Below are 18,696 nucleotides of genomic sequence, written 5' to 3' on the forward strand. Positions count from 1 at the left end.
AAATTAGCCAAGTGTGGTGGTACTGCCTGTAGTCTGAGCTACTCAGGAGGCTGAAGCAAGAGGATCCATTGAGCCCAGGAGTTGGAGGTTGCTGTGGGCTAGATGATGTCACTGCACTCTATCCCAGGCAACAGAGTGACTCTGCCTCAAACAAAACAAAACAAAACATAAAAGAACCCAACCTCATATGTTGTTGATCTCTTTTGGTCTTTGGATTAACGCTTTTGCCTGGGTTTTTTTTTTTTTTTTTTTTTTCAGACAGAGTCTCACTGTGTTGCCCGGGTTAGAGTGAGTGCTGTGGTGTCAGCCTAGCTCACAGCAACCTCAAACTCCTGGGCTCAAGCAATCCTCCTGCCTCAGCCTCCCGAGTAGCTGGGACTACAGGCATGTGGCACCATGCCTGGTTAATTTTTTTCTTTTTTATTTTCTGATGCTTTTCATTATCACAGAACATGCCACCTGTAATGTGTGCAAAGAAGAAATGAGGGGTAGAAGGAGAGGAAGTCAACTGGGAAAGGCTGGGTGGTCATTTCATTTCTTATCCTTCTTGTTCATAGCCAGGATCATCATGAGTTTTCTGAAGAGAGTAACAAAATCTAAGAAGAGATCAATGCAGTGCCAGAAATAATCCTTATCTCCATTTTCAGCCTTTTCAATAATGAATTGAGTATCAAAAAGGACAAAGCCACACATGATCACCAGCCCCACATACAGGTTTGCCTGGAAAAGCCAAATGGATCCAAAGAAAAGGTTTCCCAGGGAAGACAAGAGCGTTAGGCGCATGGCTGACATCAAGATACCTCCCAGAAAGAGGTGGCCATGGCGCCTGGCCTAGAGTGCACTCAGGGCGAAGCAGGTGAAGATCATCGCCGTGCCCATGAAGGCAGTAGGAAGGGTGCTGGGGTCGATGGCAATGCACAGCTCCAGGGCAGGGCCCAGGCCAACTCCTGTAAGGACAGCAAATCCAGCAAGAAGTCCTAGTCTTTCTGCTCAGTTTCATGGCTGTGAGGTGTTGCCATCAGCCAAACCATCAACCCCAAGGAGCCCAAGGCAGAGAGCAGGCCAGCCTGAATGAAATGAGTGAACACATGGACATAGGCTCCCGAGGCCGCCACAAACATACATAGGGCAAAACTCGCATAGACTTTCTTCAGGTGCTGCTGTGTGGAGGGGGTTATATGGGAAAATTTTAAGAGTACATCAAAGTTGATCTTCCGATCAAATATGTTCATGGCTCCGGAGTCTGTGTGACAAAGCCTCCCCTCTTCTTGGTCGACCTCTCTGGAGACTACAAGCTCTTCTAACACCAGATATACTATGGCTTTCCCAGGGTCCACTCCAGGCTCTCTTTTTTCTATATATTTTTAGTTGGCCGATTAATTTGTTTCTATTTTTAGTAGAGATGGGGGTCTCGCTTTTGCTCAGGCTGGTTTCGAACTCCTGACCTTGAGCAATCCACCCGCCCTGGCCTCCCAGAGTGGTAGGATTACAGGTGTGAGCCACCGCACCCAGCCTTTGCCTGCATTTCTTAACTGGGCCTTGGCCAACTTTGGCTTCAGGGGCTCCAGTCACAAACAGCTCCTTGGACACTTGTTGCCTAGATATGCCCCTTTCTTCCACTTCTCGGCTGTAAAAGCATACTTCCCCAGGCACAGCTCAGCTCTTCTGGCTTCTGCTGACATTTATCTGGTCAAAATCCACACATTTAACTGAGTATCCACCCCCTTCCCACCCAGTGCCCTCTCATTCTTTCCTGCATCCTTAGTGCCCAGTTCAGGATGTCCCTGGAATAAATGACTTTGCAAAATCCTCACTTCCACTCCTGCTCTCCAATAATCCATTGTCATTCTGAGATGAGTTTAAGAAGCAAGTCAAGGGTGACTTCTGGGGGCCCCCCTCTTGGGACCCCAGAACCTCGTCCACAAAAAAAAAAAAAAGAAGAAGAAGCAAGTCAAGGCCGGGCGTGGTGGCTCACGCCTGTAATTCTAACACTCTGGGAGGCTGAGGTGGGCGGATTGCTCGAGGTCAGGAGTTCGAAACCAGCCTGAGCGAGACCCCGTCTCTACTAAAAATAGAAAGAAATTAATTGACCAACTAAAAATATATATACAAAAAATTATCCGGGCATGGTGGTGCATGCCTGTAGTCCCAGCTACTTGGGAGGCTGAGGCAGGAGGATCGCTTGAGCCCAGGAGTTTGAGGTTGCTGTGAGCTAGGCTGACGCCACGGCACTCACTCTAGCCAGGGCAACAAAGTGAGACCCTGTCTCAAAAAAAAAAAAAAAAAAAAAAAAAAAAAGAAGCAAGTCAAGCAAACGGAACTCCACTGAAAACCCTACCTGCCCACCTGTCCCCTCACCTCCCATTGCCACCCACTGATTCACGGGACTCCATTCTTTCCATTTCTCTAGCATGAGCCAGGGTGGTCCCATCTCCCAGCCTTTGCACTTGCTGTCCCCTCCCCCTGGGATGCTCTTTCTGAGACCTTTACAAGACTAGCTCCATCCCTCTCTTCACCCCGTTCACCTCCTTCATGGCCTTATCACTCTCTGAGATGACCTCACGTTTGGGGTTATGGCAGGTCTCTCCGCCTAGAGCAGGGGTGGGAATCCTTTTCATGTTGGAAGGACACATTAATTTAACGTTATCAAATAAGGCCACATTCAAGAAACTTCAATTAGATATACTTAAAAATGTACATTATTTTGTAAAAACCTACCATGTGCTTAATAATTTCAAAAATGAACATTATTTGTTAATTTTAAAGTTAACTAACCTTTTAATAACATGGTTGTGTCTGCTTTTTCTTGGAAAGCATTTGAATATTTGGTTGCAGCATAGAGGTCTGCAGTTTCAGTTGATCCTCTAGATGAGTATTAGTCATTTGTGACCTTAAGGGCGTCTTGATTTGGGTTAGGTAGGAGAACAATGTAGATTCACAGCAATAAGTGGTTGAAAAGCAAGAAAGCATTTTTTGGGCATGTTGCTGAAGGTGTGGGCATACTACTGCATTTTTCCATATTTCAATTGGCTGTTTCTTAGCATCAAACAATGACTTTATTTTTTTTATTGTTTTTTATTTTTTTATTTTTTGAGACAGAGTCTTGCTTTTGTTGCCCAGGCTAGAGTGAGTGTCATGGCATCAGCCTAGCTCACAGCAACCTCAAACTCCTGGGCTCAAGCAATCCTATTGCCTCAGCCTCCCAAGTGGCTGGGACTACAGGCATGTGCCACCATGCCTGGCTAATTTTTTCTATATATATATTAGTTGGCCAATTAATTTATTTCTATTTATAGTAGAGATGGGGTCTCGCTCTTGCTCAGGCTGGTTTCGAACTCCTGACCTCGAGCAATCCACCTGCTTCGGCCTCCCAGAGTGCTAGGATTATAGGCATGAACCACCTTGCCCAGCCCAAACAATGACTTTAAAATGTCATCTACTGAGAGCTCAATCAATTCCATCAATAGTTCTTTAGGTGGCTTGGTTATATCAACTATGTGAGGCTGAAATGCTAATTTGAGTGTGATGTGATTCTCAAAGTCAGTGAAACTTTCATTGTCTTCTCCAATTAATAGATCTAAACACTGGGAGGCCAAGGCGGGCGGATTGCTCAAGGTCAGGAGTTCAAAACCAGCCTGAGCGAGACACCGTCTCTACTATAAAAAATAGAAAGAAATTAATTGGCCAACTAACATATACACACACACACACACACACACACACAAATATACATAAATTAGCCGGGCATGGTGGCGCATGCCTGTAGTCCCAGCTACTCGGGAGGCTGAGGCAGCAGGATCGCTTGAGCCCAGGAGTTTGAGGTTGTTGTGAGCTAGGCTGACGCCACGGCACTCACTCTAGCCTGAACAACAAAGCGAGACTCTGTCTCAAAAAAAAAAAAAAAAAAAAAAGATCTAAACAGCTTTGTATTCTTCAAATGATTCCAGTACGTCATCTTGCTCATCAATGACTTTTGCTACCTGGTGAAAATGTTCATCTGAAATTTCTTTCTTTGTTTTCTTTTCTTTTTATTTTTTTTACTTCTTTTTTATTTGTGATCTTATTTGGAGATATGAAATTTCTTTTTGAAGAAGTGTTTTTAAAAAAGATAGCTTTTTTAGAAATTCTTGGATGTTTTTGCCACATATCATATATAGACTTAATTTTACCTTGCAAAGAAATATTCAAGTTGTTTCGATTTGACATGATATCACACAGATGTGCTGCATGCCTATAGAAAGCTTCTTTCAATAATTCAAATTGCTAATTCTGTCCTTCATGAAACTAAACTATCTGTTCTTGCAGAGATAAAATTTTGGCTAACACCCATCCCTGTGATAGCCAACACACTTTAGAATAACACTACAAACCACACTGAACTCGGTTTAGCATGTTACAAAACTGATGAGGCTGTGTTGCATTTGCAATACAGTTAACAATACTTATAACTTGTTGCAAAGTGTCACTTAAAATTGTAGCTTTAGCAAAGAGATTTTGCTCATGCAAGATACAATGATAAGACGAGAGCATCTGGATCTGTTAATGGTTTTTTAAAAATCTGTGCAATAAAGCCTTCATGTTTTCCTGTCATGGACTGTCTGTACATACACTCACTAAGTTTACCAAATTCAATCCAACTTCATGACATTTATTTTGAAAATTGTTGAAGATATCCATTTCCCCTGTTCTGTTTGTAAGAGTACCCAAAGACAGTAACTCTTTATAGCAAAGAAAATCTTCTGTTATGACCTGAATGAAGTATAAAACCTGGGCCAAGTCAGTAGTATCAGCTGATTCATCAGAAGCCATTGAAAAATATATATTTTCCTTTTGAAGTATTGCATGAGGTTGTTCTGCTAAATTGAAGGCTAACTCATGTTACCAATCTGTTATGGTTCTCCTTGAAAGAGGCAGTTGTTTGTACTTTGAGATGTTATCAGGGTCTAAGCATTCTACAACTTCGATAACACATTCTTTCACAATTTCTACATCACTGAATGGCTTTCCTTTTTTTCCCAAGTATATAAACTACTTTATAAGTTGCTTCAGTGTTATTATTTCCAGGTCTTATTGCTGTTTGAAAGAATTGTCTTTGCTTTTGCTTTTCATCTTTTAATTTCTGCAATACAACCTTTTCATGCCTCCCACTCTAATTTCAATATTTGTGGTCCTTATGAGTGTTATAATGCTGATGAGCATTAAAGTTCTTTAATGTTGATATTGCAGTATCACAAAGCAAGCAAATCACATTATCTTTAGCAGAAACAAGAGAATATTACAATTTCTAATACTCATTAAAACATCTGCTTTCTTCCTATAGTGTTCTCTTGGTCTTCTTTGACATGATGGGCTGACAGAATTAAGAAATACTATTGAGCTGTGCAACTATTCACAAATTCCACTTCAAACAGAAACACAGTGCACCATTGTCAAAAGCTGGTAAGGGACTGGCTTTCTGGACCCCCATAAACTCTGGACAACCAGCTCATGAGGTAGTGGCACCAGGGGGTTGGGGAAGTTAGAACTAAATCATGAAGCATAGCAGCCTTCAGTTAGCCCTTATGGCTTACTAATGTTCTAATTGTGCCGGTCAATTTGGGAGGATTATTTCGAAACTTATTTTATTCTTTGGTATTTTAAATACGTTAATTTAAAAAATAAAATAAAAATATAAAAGACGAACAAAAATGTATAAATAAAAATAAAAGGATTTGTTCTGTAAAATTTGAATTCAGTCAAAAGGCTGCGCTCAAGGATCCTGAAGGCCCCACGCGGCCCCGCGTTCCCCACCCTGGATGCGAGCTGACTCCCGGGGTCCTTCCCAGGCCCGGTGACGGCCCGTGGAGGGGCTCCGGCCCTCTCCCCCACCCACCACTGGCGGGCTGCGCGCCCAGCCCGGGGACGGCAGGCGGTGGGACGGCCCGCGCCCCGCCCCGCCTGCCCATTGGCGGCCGCGGGAGGTGAGAGGTGGGGGGCGGGGAGGGACCGCGGCGCCCGAGCCCCAGCCCGGCCGCACACACGTCCCCCCGCACTCGGGTCTGCGCCGCCCGCCTTGCCGCAGCATGCTACGCGCCGCAGCCACCCTCGGGCCCCGCCTGGGCCGCCGCCTTCTGTCGGCCGCCGCCACCCAGGCCGTGCCGGCCCCCAACCAGCAGCCCGAGATCTTCTACAACAAGGTGAGACCCCCTCCCTGCCGCCCCGGCCCGCGCTTTGTTCTCTGGCCCGAGACTCCGCAGGCCCCGCGCCGCTGTCGGCCTCAGTTTACCCACTTGGGCCTCGAGAGGTTTGCTGCGGTTGGTCTTTACGCACACCTTCCCTTTCCCGTCCCGCGGGCATTTTGGCCCCTTCGCCGCCTCTGACAGCCCCTGTCCCTTATCCCCCTGTGACTCTCATTCGTCTTAGTCCAGCCTCGCTGGGTTTTCCAGCGCCGACAACCCGGGCTGCGTCCTCCCCCAGCGGTCCTTGCCTTCCCGGCCTCTTGGTCGCCTCCGGGTCTGCGCAGGGTCTCCACCATCACCCACCCGGAGACGTGTCCGTCTAAGTCTCTCTGCAGGAACTTTCGTGTTTTCCTTGGTCATCTCTTTCCCCCGACTCATGCCCTCGGCCAAGGAGTTCAAAAGGAAAAAGCAGGAAAGGAGAGGTAATTTCCAGCCGAGAGGCACCAGTTCACTAAGGCAGAGGCCAAGGCTGCTTCCTCGGCTGGGAACCGGAAAGGGGCCGAGGAGCTTGGCCTCCAGGGCGTGGGTCCCAAATGGTTCCCGCTTCCGAAGCTGGCTCTCTTTCACCAAACCAGGAAGGAGCTTTCCAGAATAAAATCCATTCCCGTGGCCACTTTCTTGCTCAATCAAAACTTTGGAATACATTTTTTGCTCTTTGAGTTTGGTAAAGTGCTGGCATTCACAGAAAGGGGAATTGGTTATGAAAGAGTTCGTTTTGTTTGTGCAACAAGTGCAATTCGCTGCCATTCTCTGAGCTTTTTTCTTCTGTACAAATGGGAAGGGGAGGTCGGAGGTCATGTGTCTAGCTAGCGCAGGCCCTTGCCAATCAGACACTTAATAGTTAATAACAGCTTCTTTCCTCTGTGCACAGCCTTTGCGCTTGGCAGTGGTCTAAGCATCTACCTGTTTCATTGTTTAATCCTTAACAACAGCCTCCTGAGGTAAGGACTGTATTATCTCCATTTTACAGATGAAAGAGGTTTAGTGACCTTCCCAAAGACTAAAGTCAGTGGCAAAGTTAGGGTTCATGTCTAAACTCCCAAGAGTAAGCCCATAACTAGAACATTCCATGGTATGCTTCAACTTTGGGGGGAATAAAGGGCCCACCGATGCTCTGTGGTTACAGCGGATTCAGGATGCTTAGGAGCCGCCTCCTAGCTCGCTGCTTTCAACAGTACACCTGCTTCTCTGGCCCTGAGTGTTGCTGCAGATTTGCACGCAGGTAACGGGTAAAGGCACATCTGTGTGATTTTAAGGAACGTTACAAAGGTAATTTTCAAGAGGATAAAGAAAGATAAATTAAAATGCCCTTTGTGTAACACAAACCAAAAATGCAGCAGCTATTTCTCCTTTGGTAGGCTGTTTAACCCAGGAGTTCATGCTTGGGAGACTGAACATCAAAAAGATCTAGCAGAAATGTCCCCAAGGGAGAGGCCACAGGATCTGATTAAGATCTTTCCTTTGTGCTCACATGGAGATGAGGTATCTGGGTCCAAGTGTGCACCCAGGCCTGGTGGATAACACATCTTGTTCTCCAGATTTATTCTGGGGGTGTAGGCTGGAGGGGCAGAGTGAATTCTTCCTGCAGCTGCTTTTCTTTATCAGATTGAGATCTTAAAAGTAGTAACACATGCTCACGGTATAAACATGCAAAGTACTGACATCAAACTCTGAAGACCCCACTGGGGTCCCTCCAAGAGCAGTCTTAACAGGTGGGAGTGTAATCTTGCAGACACTTTGTTTGCACTTATTAGAGTGTGAGAGCACAGGAGGATTTTTTTTTTTTTACATAAATGAGATGCTACCACTTTTATTCTGAAGCTTTCTCTCGTTGAATGAGGTGTCTGGATGATCACTCTGGGTACATTCTTCTTTAATTCTTTCCAAGGACTGCAAAGCATTCCACTCTGTGGCAGCACCACGCTGGAACTGGGCCCTCATAAAGCTCCCTGGGCTGTTTCCAGTGTTGCCTTGTTGCAGACTCTACCGGCAGGAGCGCCAAGGCCTCTTACCACGGGCTCTGGGGGTACAAACTAGATCATATACTTGGACAACTCCCTGGGAGCTTATTGGTTCCTTGAAGTCCAGTGAACTGGAGTCAATTTCTCAAAAAGGAGCTACTAGGTTGGCTTTGAAGTTGCTTCTACAGGAGCATTTGGAGGGTTGTGGATCCCTGGGAGGAAGTTGCTTTTCAAGTGGTCAGTCTCACCTAGATGGGGGTAGGGGGTGGGGAGCCAGACATTTTCTCAGATTTCTCAACCCAAAAGAGGTTTTGTGGAGTGGCTTGGCCCACCTTCTGGGTGTCCTCTTGCTTCTACTTGTCTTGGGTGGGACCACAGGGTAGGTAAACTTGGTTGTCTTAGAAAGATTCTGGGATGACTTCTTCCTCCAGCAGGGACCCATAGGGGGAGCCAATGCTGGTCAAGCTTCTTTTTTTTTTTAATTTCTTTTTTTTTTTTTTTTTCCATTTTCAGTTGGCCAATTAACTTTTTTTTTTTTTTTTTTTCTGAGACAGAGTCTCGCTTTGTTGCCCAGACTAGAGTGAGTGCCGTGGCGTCAGCCTAGCTCACAGCAACCTCAAACTCCTGGGCTCGAGTGATCCTTCTGCCTCAGCCTCCCGGGTAGCTGGGACTACAGGCATGCGCCACCATGCCCGGCTAATTTTTTATATATATATCAGTTGGCCAATTAATTTCTTTCTATTTATAGTAGAGACGGGGTCTCGCTCTTGCTCAGGCTGGTTTTGAACTCCTGACCTTGAGCAATCCGCCCGCCTCGGCCTCCCAAGAGCTAGGATTACAGGCGTGAGCCACAGCGCCCGGCCTAACTTTTTTTTTATTATTATTATTTTTAGTAGAGACGGGGTCTCGCTCTTGCTCAGACTGGTCTTGAACTCCTGAGCTCAAACAATCCACCCTCCTTGGCCTCCCAGAGAGCTAGGATTACAGGTGTGAGCCACTGCGCCCGGCCTGGTCAAGCTTCTTGAAGAGCGACATTTCTCGTCCTTGGCAAGTTTCAGGGACACACCTGTGTCAATGAAACTGATTTTCAATTTTCATTCTTTTTTTCCTCTGTGACTTGGAGAGTAATTAAGATCAGGAAAGACAACTCAAAGGAAAACCCAAGGGACTTACAGTTTCAGCAAAGTAATCCCTCTGGCTGGGGTGTGGCTAATAATTTCATCTTCAACATCACCAACTTATATTTGTCAATAATAAAGAAGAAGAGAATATTATGTGACACCATTTCAGAGTGTGTGCCACTCAGTAGTTAATGAGACCTTGGGAGGGTTCATTAACTCAACAAACATCCCCTGTTCATTCCCAGTGCCAATGAGCAAAACAGACCAGAATCCCCACTGCACCCTAGAAGTGGAGAAAGGTAAATAAGTGACATGCATAGTATGGCACAAGGTGATTAGTGCTATGGAGAAAAGTGAATCAGGGAAGAGGAGAAGTGTGTGTAGGGGTGGACTCTGCCTCAGCTGCCTCATCTGTAAAATGGGGTAAAATCCCATCTACATCACAGGGTTGCTGTGAGGACCACGGGCACCTCTATATTCATTGCAGCCTTAAATGAGATGTTTAGAGTTTATAGGATAATGGTGTTAAAACTGCATTTGATGTGGGTGCTGTTATATTTATAGTTTGTTTCCTGAAAGAGTGAATTAGGTTGTGGTAAAGTTGAATGAGAGTTTGGGGTGAATTAAACCTGTATCTTTATTCTTAGTCTCTTGACCACAGCACTCAGAAACGAAAGAGAGAACTGCCAAACAGGCAATGAAGAAAGGGTCTCCCTATATTGAATTTTCTGATGACAAGAGTAATACATCCTCAGTACAAAAAGTCAAGCATCATAGAAGTGTCCAAGGTAGAAACTCACTTGTAAGTACACACAGGCAGGTGTTATACACATATTCATTTCAACATGTAATAGTTTATACCAGCAAAAATTTAGGAAATAAGCCAGGCTGGGCTCTCAGGAAATAGATAACCAACCTGCATTACAATGATAGGAAGGAATAGCTCTATGCATGCAACAAAGAATTAGCTGGATCTGTAGGACTAATAATATAGCTCAAGAACATCGTTTCATGGGGAAAAATGTCCAGCAGTCTGAACACTATGAAGCCAACTAAAACTGCACTAACCAAACTTTATTTATTTATTTTTTGAGACAGGGTCTCGCTATGTTGCCCAGGCTGAAGTGCAGTGGCTATTCACAGGCGAGATCCCACTACTGATCAGCACAGGAATTTTGACCTGCTCCGTCTCCAACCTGGGCCAGTTCACCCCTCCTCAGGCAACCTGGTGGTGCCCCATTCCCAGGTGGTCCCCCACTCCCTAACATATTGATGCCAAACTTAGTGCGGACACCTGATTGGCATTACAACTCAGAACTCCTGTGCTCAAGTGATCCTCCCACATCAGCCTCCTGAGTAATTGGGACTGCAGGTGTGCCACCATGTCTGGCACCAAACTTTATACTGAATGTAAATAGACATATCTCCATATAAAATGTATAAGTACTGGAGGGAAAATACTACTTGGTGTGAGGGTGGCAACTGCCTGAGTGTGCAGGGCAGGATAGGGAACAGTGCTTGTGGGTATTGATGAATGGGGACTCTGACTTTATTGAAATGTTTTCTTTCTTTAAACCCTGTGAGCAATTTTTTTTTCTTTTTTTAGACACAGGGTCTCACTCTGTCTCACTCTGTCTCCCAGGCCAGAGTGCAGTGGCAAGGATCATAGCTCACTGCAGCCTCCAACTCATGGGCTCCAGCGATCCTCCTGCCTCAGCCTCCCAAGTAGCTTGTACTATAGGTGTGCACCACCACACCTGGCTAATTTTTTCTAATTTTAGTAGAGACGAGTCTTGCTCTGACTCAGGCTGGTTGTGAACTTTTTTTTTTTTTTTAATTTTCCCAGCATCAGAAGATAAGCCATGATGGTCTTGAACTCCTTTTTTTTTTTTTTTTTTTTTTTTTGAGACAGAGTCTTACTTTGTTGTCCAGGCTAGAGTGAGTGCCATGGCGTCAGCCTAGCTCACAGCAACCTCAAACTCCTGGGCTCGAGTGATCCTTCTGCCTCAGCCTCCCGAGTAGCTGGGACTACAGGCATGTGCCACTATGCCCGGCTAATTTTTTTATATATATATATCAGTTGGCCAATTAATTTCTTTCTGTTTATAGTAGAGACGGGGGTCTCGCTCTTGCTCAGGCTGGTTTTGAACTCCTGACCTTGAGCAATCCGCCCGCCTCGGCCTCCCAAGAGCTAGGATTACAGGCGTGAGCCACAGCGCCCGGCCTTCCTTTTTTTTTTTTTTGAGACAGAGTCTCACTTTGTTGCTCAGGCTAGAGTGAGTGCCATGGCATCAGCCTAGCTCACAGCAACCTCAAACTCCTGGGCTCAAACGATCCTCCTGCCTCAGGCTCCCAAGTAGATGGGACTACAGGCATGTGCCACCATGCCCAGCTAATTTTTTCTATGTATATTAGTTGGCCAATTAATTTCTTTCTATTTATAGTAGAAACGGGGTCTAGCTCTTGCTCAGGCTGGTTTCAAACTCCTGACCTCGAGCAACCTGCCCTCCTCGGCCTCCCAGAGTGCTAGGATTACAGGCAGAGCCACCGCGCCTGGCCAGTCTTAAACTCCTGACCTCAAGTGATTCTCTCTCCTCGGCCTCCCAGAGTGCTAGGATTACAGGTGAGAGCCACCTCGCCCTGCCTGTTTAGGAGGATTTTTAAGAGCCTTTGTAGAAAGATTTGTGCAACCCAGATTCTCACTGGGCCCCACCTTAGTTACTTTTGCTTCTAATAACAATTTTTTTAAAAAAATCAGACAACATATATTGCGTTCAATACCTCTTGCCCACACAGGAGCTGTGGGGCAGAGTCTGAGTTATAGGTGAGTGGGCTATAATAGTGCTGTGGTACTGAGGTCAAGTTGAGTTTGGAATGTGTGTGTTGTATGTATTCTTTGATCCAATAGTCATGATTATTGATTACTTATCCTCTATTAGGCCCTGTACTGAGGACTTTTTTTTTTTTTTTTTTTTTGAGACAGGGTCTCACTTTGTTGCCCAGGCTAGAGTGAGTGCCATGGCATCAGCCTAGCTCACAGCAACCTCAAACTCCTGGGCTCAAGCGATCCTCCTGCCTCAGCCTCCCGAGTAGCTGGGACTATAGGCATGCACCACCCTACCCGGCTAATTTTTTGTATATATAGTTTAGTTGGCCAATTAATTTCTTTCTATTTATAGTAGAGACGGGGGTCTCGCTGTTGCTCAGGCTGGTTTCAAACTCCTGACCTTGAGTAATCTGTGCGCCTCAGCCTCCCAGAGTGCTAGGATTACAGGTGTGAGCCACCGCGCCCGGCCTGTACTGAGGACTTTTACCTATGTTTTCACCTTTCATCCTAGCAGCTACTCTGTAAGCCAGGTCTTGTTCTTGTCTCATATTTCAGGTGAGGAAACTGAGGCTCAGGGAGGTCAAGTCCACATTAAGTTAGAAGTTGGATACCATGCTTCAAACTCAGCTCTGCCTACCTCTGCCACTCGAGCCCTTAGGCACAGACTGTGCTGCCTCATTGACCAGACTCTGTCGGGCAGACAAGGATGTAAATATTTAAGGGAAAATTGAGTAAGATTTTGAAATCAGAAAGGAGGAGCCATGTTTGTATTGTTCCCATTTGTGTTCCTGGCACCTAGCACTGGGCTTGGCATAGGATTGCTGTTCAGCACAGTAAATATTTATTGAATGTACGAATGGTTGCCATTTATGAAACTGTGTTTACAATTTTGTGCTCCAGGCCTGAGGAAAGGGTTGTAATGGCAGCCCAATATTTCTACTCAACAGGGCCTAACTGCAAAGTATTTGGGAGTTTATGTGAGTGGGAACATGGGGACACATGGGGTGGTGAAATTGGCCAGGGGAAGGCAATCACGGCAAGGTAGAGGTTGCTGCCGAATCGAAGCTGTGCCTGCCTGGCCGACAGTCTGCAGTAGAATCAACCCTCCTGACTTGGAAGTGGTGAAAGTCCAAGAATGCAGAGCCAAAGGTCCTGGGCGTGGAGGAGGGGAGGGCTAGGGTCTGGTGCCAGGATGTCTCCAGCAAGCCTGGGTTTAACTTAGCAATTCTCATTTTTACACAGTCATCTGCCCTAGGTTTGCAAAAATGCATGTAAAATGATGTTTGCTGCTACTCAGGAGGAGTTGAAGTGGGAGGACTGCTTGAGCCAGGAGTACAAGGCCAGCCTGGGAAACACATATTTGCTGCAGCAGTGTTGCTGGAATAGCCATTATTTGTCCTAAAAGTGCATTTGTAGGAAATGGTTAAATAAACTGTAGTCTGTCCACATTGAGGAATGGCATGTTGCTTAAAATAATGAGGCAGATCTGCCTGCGGAATAATGTCCAAGATAAACTGTTGCTGAGAAGAGCAAGCTGGGAAATGGAAAGTCTGTTATCCCCTCTCAGAGCGGCACTGCTGTGTCTGTCCTGCTCTCCCCTGTTTCCTGGGGCCGAGTGCAGTTCCCAGCACACAGGAGATGGACTGGAGAGGCCCCTGCTCTCCCTTCACCCGCTCTCTGCAGCCACGTGGGTCCTTTCAGCTCCTCCTGCCCCGAGCTTGTCCTTGCTGTTGCCCTGCAAGTACCCCCTTAATGGCGTCATCTGACCCCTAGTTACTGACTTGGATCTCTGCTCCAAGGTGCCATGACTCAGCTGTTTGATTTGGTGCCGGGCATGGTGCTGGCTAGCAGTTAAAGCTTACTGAATGCGTGAATGAATGAATCCAACTTTTACAAAACGAAGTGAGATGTATTAAAATGTGTAGAAATTAGAGTATTTTCATGGAAAAGCTTTGTGCGTTTTGCCAACAGTCCAGTTTCAAAGTGGCAACTCCTGATATCTTTCTACTTGTAGAAACTATAAAGAGGAAGTGTGAGCTCCCCACCCCCCCAAGCCCAAGCATGATGCAAATAAGCATGTTATGCAAGTCAAGCTTTGGGTTTCACACCAGGAGGTTATAAAGCATTTGGCCTGGCGTCTGCCCTGTGTTGATTCAAGAGAAGTTGCTGTGAAACTCTGCTCACTTAAGGCAGAGTTTTGGCAGAGGCTCAGCGTGGGAATAGTTCCTGCCCTGGCCTCTCCTGTTGGGGAGGGGAGACCACTGAGTCTGGCTCTAAGAGAAGAGAAATGGGAAATCTAGACCAGAGGAAGTTTCCAGGGCCCTGCTAGGCAAACTCAGGCTTATCTTATCAGTTGAGAAGGGGGAATAGATTGTTGAAAATCTGGCCTGATTTAACAGTGAAGAGTGACTGAGAACGGTCAGGGCTTTAGAAGCAAACATGATCTAAATCAGAGGAATGACTGGTGCCCTGCCCAGGGAGGAAGGGGTGGGGTGGTGGGGTTAGCCAGATTAGCCCACTTCTCTCAGTCACACTCCCCGATCTTTGCAAAATAAAGTTAAACTTTGAGCACAAATCAGTATGCTGCCGTGCAGGGAAGAGGTGTACAGACCTGGAGAGCTGTAGGATCTAGAGCAACATCGCTGTCACCTACTGTGGGCGGGGTCCTAGCTGAGGAGCTGTACATCAGCCCTCAGAGGTATTCAGTGAAGAATCCAGAAAGGGACAGGATTTGCCCAGAGTCACAGTCTGTGAGAGGTAGAGTCAGGATTCAAGCCCACATCTGTCTGGCTTCGAGGTTGGTGTCTTTTACAACATCCAGAATAAAAATGTGAAATCAACCTTAATGGTGGGTGCAGTAAGTAAACCATAAAGATGGAGATTCAGGAATAAGAGTTCTGACCTCCTTGAAGGCAGGCTTGGGCGATGATGAGAGGCTGGAGTTGTAAGAAGTGGGCCAAGAGCACAGGCCCAGGAGTCCCCAAGACCTGGGTTCCAATCCTGGCTCTGCACTCACTGATCTGTGACCTTGAACAAGTGGCTTGATCTCTGGGGTGCCCAGCATCCTCCCTGTGAAGTGCAGAGGATGAAGTTCACCTTCTAGGTTTGCTATGAGGTTTAAATGGGAACAGTCCAGGGTCATTAACTGGTACAGGGGCTGCCCATAATGAGTATCTAGTTGTGCTAGCTGTTTCTGTGATGCGCAGGTGGCTGAGTGGATGTTCTCCTTGGGGAGCCATATGAGACCAACCAAACCCACCCTGCCTCCTCCAGCCTAGCATTCCTCTGCACTCTTGCTCACTCTCAAGTAAGCCAGCAGGGGGAGGAGGGGAGGGATGCCCACAGGGGTGCAGGTGAGGGCCATGCACACCTGACAGGGTGTAGGCTTTGATCTCCTGGTGGCCCTGGGAGCTTCCCTCTCATTCACATTTACCAGGAGGAGGAGGAGGAGGCCGCTTCTCAAAGGGGAGCACATGTGCCCAGGGCCCTCTGCCTAGGCATGACAGAGTCAAACTTGAACTTTGGTGCAAGGTCTGCCTGACTATTTTGCCATGCTCACGCCACCGCACCCCCCGCCAACCTCCACCCCTGGAAACAACCCAGCCCTCCTCCAGTGGGAAGAAACAAAAATGTTATTTGCCTAGAAAACGAATGATCAATAGACTAATATGATACCACACAAACATGTTTCCAAATATCTGGTTAATGTTTACCCACGTTCTGCCAAAGCCAAGAGCCTTTTATCATGATTCCAGCTTTATTTATCACGTGCACAGCTGCAGATTCCACCATAGGGCAGAACAAAGTTCAGCCTGGGAACCTGGCCCCTCCTAGGCCCTTACCCTGGCTGGCTCCCACCTGGCTCCTTACCTACCCACTTGGTTACCGCCCCACCATCGTCCCGGCATTGGGCACTTACTCTGTGCTAGGTTCAGCACAGACACTTTGAAGCCTTACACACCACTTTATGAAGGTGGTACTACTGTGATTCCCATTCTACAGATGAGGAAACAAAGACCCAGAGAAGTGAATGCCTTGCATTGTGTGTCAAAACTAGGAGCGGCCAGGTGTGGTGGCTCATGCCTGTAATCCTAGCACTCTCGGAGGCCAAGGTGGGAGGATCCCTTGAGCTCAGGAGTTTGAGACCAGCTTGAGCAAGAGCAAGACCCCATCTCTTCTAAAAACAGAAAAAAATTAGCCGGGTGTGGGTATGTGCCGATAATCCTACCTACTCAGGAGGCTGAGGCAGGAAGATCACTCGAGCTCAGGAGTTTGAGGTTGCAGTGAGCTATGATGATGCCACTGCACTCTAGCTGGGGTGACAGAGTGAGACCCTGTCTCAAAATAAAAACAAACACAAAAAAACAAAACTAGGAGCCAAAGAACCTGGATTCATTCAGATTCTTGTCTGAACCTCTGCTCTTGACTGCTGAGCCTGGTACGCCTTCCTGGGGCCTGGTATGAGCCAGGCTTCACGCTTCACTTGGTGGCTTGGTCTTACTGTTCATGGTCCTAGACTCTGGCCTGGAGTGACTACAGATGACTCCCCGAGGTTCCAGGGGATGATGGGATGCAGGGGCAAAGACCCCTTGAGGAAGGCAGGCAGAGAGCCAAACGTCCTTCCCTTCACCTCACTGCGGCCTTTGCCCTGGTGCTGGTGAAGTGACTGTGGACCCCCTTAGCCACCAAGAGACAAGCTTCCCAAGCCTAAGAGAATACCTTGCTGAGTGGTCTCTTCTCTGTACTCCTCTGAGACCATTGCGTGGTTCCCGGGAGCAGAGGGCAAACTTTGGTACTTTATTAAGAAGCTTTGGTAAAGACTCTTCTCTGAGCTAATAAAGAGGCTTCCACCTCCCTGACATTGGCCTCTTGAGGAATGAGATCTTTCCCCAGACTTGGCTTGGTCTTTGTCAGTACCACAGCAACGACAGTGGTGGCCTGGTCTTAATTGGGAGAATGAGGAGCCAGATGCTGACCTGAGGGCTTCACGGACTGCCCTCCTCCTTGACCCCATCTGTCCCTTCTTGGTTCACCAGTAACTCTGGCCGCCATTGTTTTTCCTCAACCACCCAGACGTATTCACGTCCCAGAACCTTTGCATTCCCTCCTGCTGCTCTTCCTTCCCTTCCTTATTGTGGGAGGCTCATTTCTTCATTCCCGACTCAAGTCAAAGGTCTGCTCCTCAGGAAGGTCCTAACCTGACCCAACCCCTTAGTCACTTTCTCTGGGTCCTGTTTTCCTCCTTTGCATTTAACATTACAATCCGAGGTTGTCTTGTATATTTGATTGCTTTTTTGTTTTCTGTGCCCACCAGAAAAGACAGCACTCTGAGAGCAGGGGCTTGGTGGTTTTTGTTTCCACTATGTCCTCAGCCCTTGAGCACACCTGACCCATCTCAGGTATTCACTAAACATTTGCTGAGTGGATGAAAAAATAATCTAATTCATTTCTTGGGACAGCCTTGTACAGTAGTGTAGCAGAATAAAGGTGACTGCAAATTCTTTGTTACTATTCCCGGGTGGAGAGGGAGGCTCTCTCTTCTACCTGGGAATCTGGACTAGGCCTGTCACTCACTTTGACCAACAGAATTTGGTGGCAGAAATGAGGCCATGTGACTTCTGAAGCTAGGTCTTAGGAAGCCTTTCATCTTCCACCTGGGTCTTTTGGAACACTTTCTCTGGGGAAGCCTGTGAGAAGTCAGACTAACCTGAGTTGGCCATGCAGTCAGGAAGCCCAAGCAGTCATGTGGTGCCAGACTAGAGAGTGAAGACACCATCTTGCACATCCAGCCCCACTGAGTTCAGACGAGTCTGGCCCTGGCTGCCTCAGAATTGTGGCCACACAAGCAAGCCCTGCCCAGCTGAACCCAATTAGGGGACATAACTGTGAGAGATTATAAATCATTTTAAGCACTGAGTTTTGGAGTCATTTGTTATACCATGGTAGATAACTAGAATAGGTAGAAACATTCTCTTCACTTTTCAAAGAAACTAAGGTACTGAAAGGTCAAATGACTTACCTAAGGTCACTTGGCGGAGTTTGGGAATTCCAGCATAGATTGTCTGCAAGGATGGTGCTTTTCATCCCTTGGCCACACTGCTCTGATGCTAATTCCTATTTGTTCTGATTTTTTTTTTTTAATAATAAAAATTGGTGGTCAGTATTAGGTTGGGAGTGGGTTCTGAGAACTTCTTTCCTTCTCATTGCAGATCTTCATAAACAACGAATGGCATGATGCTGTCAGCAAGAAAACATTCCCCACGGTCAATCCGGCCACTGGAGAGGTCATCTGTCAGGTAGCTGAAGGGGACAAGGTGAGAACTGATGATTTACCTTAGGGCAGGGATGGGTTTGTTTTTACTTTCTATTTTTTGTATGGTTGAAACTTTACCAGGTTGCATGTATTACTTTCACAACTAAGATATAACAACAAAAATTTTGGTAAATAAGCTGGATGTGGCGGCTCACACCTGTAGTCCCAGCTGCTTGGGAGGTTGAGGCAGGAGGATCACTTGAGCCTAGGAGTTTGAGACTAGCCTGGCTACATAGTGAGACCCTTGTCCCAAAAC

General features: G+C 46.7%; 1 protein-coding gene and 1 pseudogene across 1 annotated transcript in view; one reads left to right on the forward strand and one right to left on the reverse strand.

The window, feature by feature from the left end:
* Window positions 1–282: 282 nt before the first annotated feature.
* LOC105878687 (bax inhibitor 1 pseudogene) lies at window positions 283–1,404 on the reverse strand (annotated as a pseudogene).
* A 4,579-nt stretch (window positions 1,405–5,983) lies between these two features.
* Window positions 5,984–18,696, forward strand: part of ALDH2 (aldehyde dehydrogenase 2 family member) — a 29,940-nt gene continuing 17,227 nt past the window's right edge. The window contains exons 1-2 of the mRNA XM_012778371.3: window positions 5,984–6,176; window positions 18,337–18,441. Of these exons, the coding sequence (XP_012633825.1) occupies window positions 6,063–6,176; window positions 18,337–18,441 (219 nt within the window). The 5' untranslated portion in view covers window positions 5,984–6,062. The remainder of the gene's footprint in view (window positions 6,177–18,336; window positions 18,442–18,696) is intronic.

The sequence above is a fragment of the Microcebus murinus genome, chromosome 22, assembly GCF_040939455.1.
Source record: "Microcebus murinus isolate Inina chromosome 22, M.murinus_Inina_mat1.0, whole genome shotgun sequence".
Taxonomy (NCBI): Eukaryota; Metazoa; Chordata; class Mammalia; order Primates; family Cheirogaleidae; genus Microcebus; species Microcebus murinus.